General features: G+C 46.2%; 1 protein-coding gene across 1 annotated transcript in view; it reads left to right on the forward strand.

Moving 5' to 3' along the window:
* Nucleotides 1-4,989: 4,989 nt before the first annotated feature.
* The window catches only part of SSMEM1 (serine rich single-pass membrane protein 1), a 4,419-nt gene continuing 1,102 nt past the window's right edge, over nt 4,990-8,306 (forward strand). Inside the window, 2 exon segments of the mRNA XM_026648926.1 lie at nt 4,990-5,184; nt 6,354-6,414. Coding sequence (XP_026504711.1) covers nt 4,990-5,184; nt 6,354-6,414 — 256 coding nt within the window.

Below are 8,306 nucleotides of genomic sequence, written 5' to 3' on the forward strand. Positions count from 1 at the left end.
TCATTCTTTTTTGAATCCAGTTATACTTTTGGCCTTCACAACATCCTGGGGCAAGAAGTTTCACAGGTTGACTGCACTGTATGAAGAAGTACTTCCGTCTGTTTGTTTTAAACCTGCTGCCTATTAATTTCCTTGGGTGATCCCCTCATTCTTGTGTTATGTAAAGTGGTAAATAACACTTCCCTATTCACTTTCTCCACCCCGTTTATGGTTTTATAGACCTCTATCACAGCCCCCCACAGCTGTCTCTTTTCTAAGTTAAACAGTCCCAGTCCTTTTAATGTTTCCTTGCATGTAAGCTATTCCATGTCCCTAATCATTTTTGTTGCCCTTCTTCGTAGTTTTCTCAGTTCTGTTCTCATATATCTTTTTTGAGATGAGGTGACCAGAACTGCACATTCAAGGTATGTGTGTACCATGTATTTATATGGTGGCATTATATTTTTTGTTTTATTATCTGTCCCTTTCCTAATGGTTCCTAACATTCTATTAACTTTTTTGACTGCTGCTGCACATGGAGTGGATATTTTTCCGAGAACTATCCATGAAGACTCCAAGATCTCTTTCTTGAGTAGTAACAGCTAATTTAGACCCCATCATTTGATATGTATAATTGGGATTATGTTTTCCAACATGCATTATTTTGCATTTATCAACATTGAATTTCATCTGCCATTTTGTCACCGAGTCATCCAGTTTTGTGAGATCTCTTTGTAACCCTTTGCAATTAGTTTTAGACTTAATGATCTTGAGTAGTTTTATATTGTCTTTAAATTTTGCCACCTCACAGTGTTACTGGAAAATTTGGATCTAATTATATTAAGCCAGTGATGTTACCTAAAAATAAAGCTTTTGATTTTAAACCTTAATTTATAATTTTTCCAACCTGGTAACCAAGGTTGTGGTCCACCCTAAAGGAATTTCCAGGATATTACCAGGGTGCTTCTCTCTGTTATACAGAGGGCTCCCCAGAGTAAGCTAGTCTTGCTGACCCTTGAAAGGACAAGGATACAGCCCTCCGATCAAGAATAGGCACACAAGCAGTAATTTCTTCGAAAACAAAAATAATATTTATTTAGAAAAATAATTGCAATGTTAGATAAATCAGGAAAACATAGAAATAAGTATAATAAAAGTTACAATTTAAAGAATGAAGCGCCACGGCAATAAAGACACAGACTTTATAACATATGACAATATAACCATTCACTTAATGTATTAATATAACCTATAACAGTGGTAGGCAACCTTTCAGAAGTGGTGTGCCAAGTTCACTGTAATTTAAGGTTTTGCGTGCCGGTAATACATTTTAACGTTTTTAGAAGGTCTCTCTCTATAAATCTATATTATATAAATAAACTATTATTGTATTTAAAGTAAATAAGGTTTTTAAAATATTTAAGAAGCTTCATTTAAAATACAATTAAAATGCAGATCTTATCAGTTTAGTGTGATCCTTGCCCTCGCTTTTCCTTGCTGAGTTTTCCAATGTGGGCTACAGCAGGGGGTAACTGAAGAGCGCTGGGTCGAGGTCAGGAGCAGAGCCCTGGGCTGGCTGCCGGTACCCCAGGCTGGCAGTGGGCTGAGCGGGGCCGGCGGCCGGAACCCCAGACCAGCAGCAGGAGAAGCCACTCAGCCCACCGCTGGCTCCGCTCAGTCCACTGCTGGTCTGGGGTTCCAGCAGGGGTGAAAGTAACTTAAATTTCTTACAGGTACTGTCATATTGCAACCCCCTCAGGGGGGAGGAACTCAGGGGCTGGGGATGTGTGGGTGTGGGGGGGGGAGCACTCAGGGCAGGGGTTTGGGGTGCGGGGGGCTCAGGGCAGGGGGTGGGGATGGGGATGTGGATGATGCAGGAGTCAGGGCTGGGTGGCACGAGGGGCTCAGGGCAGGGGGTTGGGGTGTGTATGTAGGGGGGAATGCAGCCCCTGGGGGGGCGGGGGCTTGGGGCTGGCCTGGGACAGTCCCGGTTGCAGCCGGGTTACCTGGATGCTGGATGGGTCCCTGCCCCATGCTGTTCCTGCCAAGGGAGTTGTGGGCCAGCTGTGTGGGGGCACTGCATCTGCAGGCAAATGAGGGGTGGCGGCAGAAGACCCCCTGGCCTGCCGCTCCCTTCCCCCCGAGGGGCTGCAGCTGTGCATGCCGCAGGGCCGGCACATTCCTGTAGTGCCCTGGTATCCAGCCCCAGTGGCGAGAGAGGGGCAGCAGGACAGGCTGGGACGCAGACACCTCCACCGCGCCTCCCGCCGGCCCGTTTCACTTGCCTGCCTGCCTGCTGCTTAGTCCGGTGCACAGGGCCGCCAGCGCCAGCCTGCCGGAGAGTTCCGGCAGCCAGCAGGACCCAGCCGCAGCAGAGCGCCCCAGCATCGGCCGGCTCCGAGCATGCACGCTCTGCTTTACTTTCACTTCTAGGTTCCAGCTGCCGGCCCCTTGCCAGCTGGGGTCCTGGTAGCCAGGACCCCGGCTGGCAAGGGGCCAGCAGCCGGAACCCCCAGAGCAGCGGCGGGCTGAGCGGGGCCAGCGGCCGGGACCCCAGAGCAGCTCAGCCCGCTGCCGGTCTGGAGTTCCGTCCGCCAGCTCCTGCCAGCCGCTGGCCCCGCTCAGCCCGCTGCCGGCCCAGGGTTCCATCCATCCAGGCCAGCAGCGGGCTGAGCGGGACCGGCGGCCGGGACCCTGGGCTGGCAGCGGGCTGAGCAGGGCCGGGGCCCCGCTCAGCCCGCTGGCAGTCTGGGGTTCCGGCCGCCGGTTCCTGCCAGCCGGGGTCTCAGCCGCCGGCTCCGCTCAGCCCGCTACCGGCCTGGAGTTCCCTTCACCGGGACCTCGGCGTGCCATTAAAAATCGGCTCATGTGCCACCATTGGCACGCGTGCCATAGGTTGCCGACCCCGACCTATAACATTTCATCAATTCAGCATATTATACTTAACTATTTACACTAACATACAATAAGTGCTGATCTAGGGAGGGGAAGATCTCATACACACCACAGGTATCCAGTTTTATTTACAGGCGAAACTCATACATTCTTGGATCGTAAATAAGATTAGACTTACACAAACACCACAATTCCCTCTGGATCATCTCAAGGTCCTTCTGCTCTGTCAAAGAGTGATGACTACTGGTGGCTTCTCTAGTTTCTAGGCTGAGATACCTCTCTAGCTGCTGCCGTGACTCAACTGCTGTGAAGATCTCTGCTGAGGAAGAGCTAATTCCCGAGACAACCAGCAGGAGGCGCCGCGCCGGTGAGTCGTCACCCTGCTACAGGTAGTCACTAAAATATGGTGTGAGTTGTGGAATCGCCCAGATATTAGCTCCCCAGAGACAACAACAAGGGAGGTAACCCACACCTGGGCAGGTGTCAAACCAGGATCAACAGCCATTGTCCAGCAAGGGAGTTACAATTCAATGACTCACTTGTGCAAGACCACATCAGGGGAATTGCCCAACCTTGCCTGGTGGCTCAGCAATGCCCAGATGTGCTTGGACTTATGTTCTCCAAGCACATGGAATGAGGATATAAAATGGGGCAGAGGCTGCATAGTTTATCCTTTCTCCTCTCCCACCTACACTGAAGGCAATGAGGAGAATACTGGAGCTGAGGAGACTGGTTCCCAGGCTAACAGGGAGAGCCTGCATATGAAAGACTGTAACCAACCTGCAGTATCCGGCGGGGTGAGAAAAACTGCTTAGTCCAGATATTGCCTAGTTTAATAAGGTTGAGAATTTAGACTGTGTGCTTATCTTTTATTTTCCTTTGGTAATTACTCTGACTTTTGCCTATCACTTATAATCACTTAAAATCCATCTTCTGTAATCAATAAACTTATTCTAGTGTTTATCCTTACCAGTGGGTTTGACTGAAGTGCTTGGTAAATCTGCTCAGGTTACAAAGGCTGGTGCATGTCCACTTTCCACTGATGAAATGGTGAATCAATTAATAAACTTGAATAGCTCAAGAAAGGGTCTTGAGGAGTTGCAAGATAATATATTCTGGTGGTACAAGGCTGGGAGCTGGGGGGATTTGGCTGGTGCCTTTCTCTGCGTGATTTGTGAGTGGCTCTGGGAGCATTCATACAATCTGGCTGGGTATGGGGCTGCATATGTGGTTGTACTGAGTGGTAACAGCATCTGGAGGGGTTCGCTGCTTGTCACCAGTAAGTTATTGACAGAGACAACCCAGATTAGTGAGTTAAGGGGGCACAGTCCCAGGTTGCACCCTGACAATCCTGTCACAACAACATTTTGAGGTGAGAAGACTGGGTGGGAGTGGAAGACTGGGACATTAAGGGGAGCAGCAACAGAGAGAGGAACAGTGTAGGGGGGACCCAGAACTGCAGCTGACCATCAAACACATATTTAGCAGTAGCAGCTGTGCCAGCCACCCAGAGACAGGAGCAGTGGGTGCCCACAACAGGCACATAGTAAGAAGAGACTGTTGCCCTGGGGAAGGGAGGAAAGAGAAGAAGGGGGTGGAGGATGGAGCTATAGAGCCAGCCCATCGGGGTGGTGATCAAAGGGTTTCAGTTGTTCTGGAAGCCTTTCAATCTTTGATCCGTTTCCCAAACATAGGAACAAAAGCAACAGAAACATAAAAATGAAAACAGAATTATTGTGCGACATTAGGGGCCCAATCCTAGGAGGCACTGATTTTCCTGAGCTCCCATGAACTTGAAATGGAGTTGAAGACACCCAGCACCTCACAGGAACAGGTCTAAAAACCTAAACACATAAAGTTTGGAGCAAATGCAACTTCACAACATAATACAATAGGTCTTCTTTGTGCTTAGATTACACATCCATGTTACTATGGTTCCAAGAATGATGTCATCAACATGTTCTGACCACTTCTTGTGATAGCTCTTGAGACAAATAAATGTCAACAATAGGTTACCAAGGTACCACATGGTGCATTAGAATCCATCTTGACCTCTTTCATCCGATTTCCTAAGAGAGAAACGACATTGTGCTGTGTCTTAATCAACTAAACTCAATGGGATTCCCTTTTCTCTATTTTTGGTGGCTTTATTTACATACTGGCCCTGTAGAGGCCATCGCCTGCCAAGAACCAGATTACAAGGAGTGTGACGGGGATGATGAAGACTTTTGTGGGGTTGTGGGGCAAATCCTGCTTTCATACTGTATTGGCATTTTGTCTATAACTTTCATCAACAACGCTTATAATTGGGTAAGAGTAGTATTTTTTTAATTGATTTTACCGTGGCAGTGCTTTGAAGCCCCAGTCAGGGATCAGGACCCTATTATGCTATACCCTGTATGCATAAATAACAAAAAAAACTATCCCTGTCCACAGAGTTTACAATGTAAGAAGATATTTTATTATTATTAATTACGATGCTCCATCAGTGCGCTTGGCATCCTCCAATGCAAAGAGAAAACATGGTCTTTGCTCCAAGGAGCTTATAATCTATTATAAACAGACAGCACAGTTCAGACACACAATAAACTGGGGGACCACTAGGAAGTTGAAGATCCTGATTCTAATTTTGCTTACCCCTGTGTAAAAATCAAAAGTATCTCCTTGGAAGTCAGTGTTGTTACAATGGTGTAAAACGGGCACCCAGCAAATGATGCAAATGAGATCAAAATGAGGATTCTCCCAGTGGTGCTGATGACTCTTTACATATAATGGGCCAAATCTTGAAATTCCTACTCATTTCTTACTCATGACTTTTCAAAGAGGCTGTGCGAAGAAGATGCATGTGAATGAAAGCTGCATTGAGGACAGTGGAATGCCCCAATCTTTTTTAAAAACAGTGTGTTATTTATAATAATTAATTGTTAATCATCAGTTACTACTAATAAATTGTGCTATGAGGGGCTGAACTGGATGGCTCAGAGGAGTGGTAATGGATAGAGTCCTTCACCTCCACATCATTGGTTCAAGTCCAAGCCCAAGTATTGAAAGATGTTGCCACCCAAAAACTCTCTGGTGGCCACTGAGAAATAAATGTGGGGTCTCAGTCCAGTTTCCAGTGGACAAATGTTCTCACCACAAAGCTCATTATCACTTATTGTCCCTCACCCTTACTGTCAGTCTCAGCACAAAGGCCAAAGACATTGAACACTCCTGCCATCACTAGAAGGTTTCCTCCAGGTCAGTGTTGAGGCTCAACAGCAGGGCAACATGGAGAAGTTTGCACTGCTGCTGCCATTGCTATATGCGTTCTATATGAATAATCGACTTTATTCTCCAGGACAGTCCGGATGACATCTTTCACTAGCCCACTTAAGAAACAATGTTGTACATTGTTGCAGTATCCACTGAGTAGAAATTATTAAAAAGCCTTCTAAATAGCAAACTCTACCATTTATTCTTGTTTTTCTGAAACACAGATTGACCAGAAATGCCGAGATGAAGGACTACCTTCTGGCAAAGGGACTAGCAAATCAGAAGGTAAATTTGAGTTCTATTAGGCTATCAAAAGGGTTTTAAAAAGAGGAATAGTGCACTGAGGATTAAAAAGTAAATGTGATCTCTAAAGAGAAGCATTTTTGGTTGTAAGGGGGTAATAATTCTTCTGTATGAAGCATCAGTGAGGCCCCACATAGAATAACGGGAAAAATTCTCTCATTTATATATGTGTAAATCCAGAATATCTCCACTGAACTGTATGAACTTCACATGAACTCCAGCATGACCAGAGCTGAATTTGATCCAGTGTGTACAGATTTGGGTATCTCACCGTTAAAAAGATAGTGATAACATAGAAAGAATACAAATGAATGCAAAAATGATGATCAACAGATTGGAAGGTCTGACGTAAAAGGAATCATGGTTAAAGGACTTAAGTAATTGTAACTCAGGGATAGTGTGAATGGGGCAGTCTAACTCCTGGGGGAAAGGGAGGCAGACACTGCTTGTGCAGGATTCGTTGTTTTATTACAGATAGGCTGTTGTTTAGCTTACATGATACACTGCCCTCCATGCTAAACAATGATTCCCTGATGCAGGAATTGCCAAGTTTACATGTAGCCAGCTACCAGAGGCTGCACCACCTGAGTACACACAGTCAGGCTGCCTGCAAGTAAGAAATGAGGAATGAGACAAATCTAATCAAATTTGGTTTACAAGATGCATCTAAGCCTTTACTTTTACCTATCCATGATCCTCTTCAAGATCCTCCCCGTATCTCTGCTTTGCCACTGCCAGTGTTATGCAATGATTAGGTATCCTGCCTTCTCCTCAGTTCATGCACAGCATCTTCACTACTACAAAATGAGAGTGGTTGCTGGCTTGCCAACCATGTGAGACTGGTTAATGTCTGGCAGCACAGATTAGCAGGCTCCATTAGGGTGACCAGGCAGCAAGTGTGAAAAATCGGGACCGGGGTGGGGGGCAATAGGAGCCTATATAAGAAAAAGACCCAAAAATCAGGACTGTCCCTATAAAATCGGGACATCTGGTCACTCTAGAATCCATGCGGTATATAACATGGGCAATGAAGGGAGCTGTAATATTGCTCTAAGGAGCCACAGGTTCTCTTGCCCTGTTTTTAAAGGAATAAAGTGAGAAGAGAAGGTAGGATCATTCTATTAAATACTTAAAGGATATGACCTAAGGGTCAAATTACCCCCTACCCAGGTTATTCTCCTTTTGGAAACGGGAAATTCACTAGTGGTGAGTTCCAGGCTCTAGTGGAAGAGCGTGCTGCTTACCTATCCTTTGGAGGGAGAGAAGGAGAGTTTGCTCCTCCTGGAACAGACTGGATTCAGCCCCCAAAACCCATGATCCATTGGAGGCCAAGGCTGTCCATGTTTTGGCCATGTGTTTGCACAATGCTTTCTTGCCATGTGTCCTTGACTGTGCTGTCCTACAAGCTTCTGTTTGGGTGTGTGGAGGTGATGGTATAGCATGGTGGGGCAGCTAGTGTACATGAATACAGACCGGATCTCTGCCTTAGGCTCCCTTTTGTCTGAGAAAGTGAAGGGGAACCTCATAAAGGGGAGACCTATTTTCTAAGTTGACTAAGGACATATTACAAGAAGCAGTGGCCTTAAACGAAAGCAGGACAGGTTAGGATTAGACATAAGGGAGGTTCCTCAAGGGACGCATGGCCTACCATGTTTGGTGTTTTTTAGCTATATGGATGTGGTCTTTATCCACTGATGTAAGCTTTACCCACTGCTGCCTGTGAGGATATATTTTTATATCAGGTTTGCCTACTCTCTATCAGCCTTCCTAGCCCTTCAAAGGAAGGAGAACCTGAAGGCTCTACCACCATGGAGTAAAGGTCACTATGGGGCAAGATTAGAAAGGCAAAGGCACAAAATGAGCTCAAACTAGCT

The sequence above is a fragment of the Terrapene carolina genome, unplaced genomic scaffold, assembly GCF_002925995.2.
Source record: "Terrapene carolina triunguis isolate 2854851 unplaced genomic scaffold, T_m_triunguis-2.0 Scaffold68, whole genome shotgun sequence".
In the NCBI taxonomy this organism is placed as follows: Eukaryota; Metazoa; Chordata; order Testudines; family Emydidae; genus Terrapene; species Terrapene triunguis.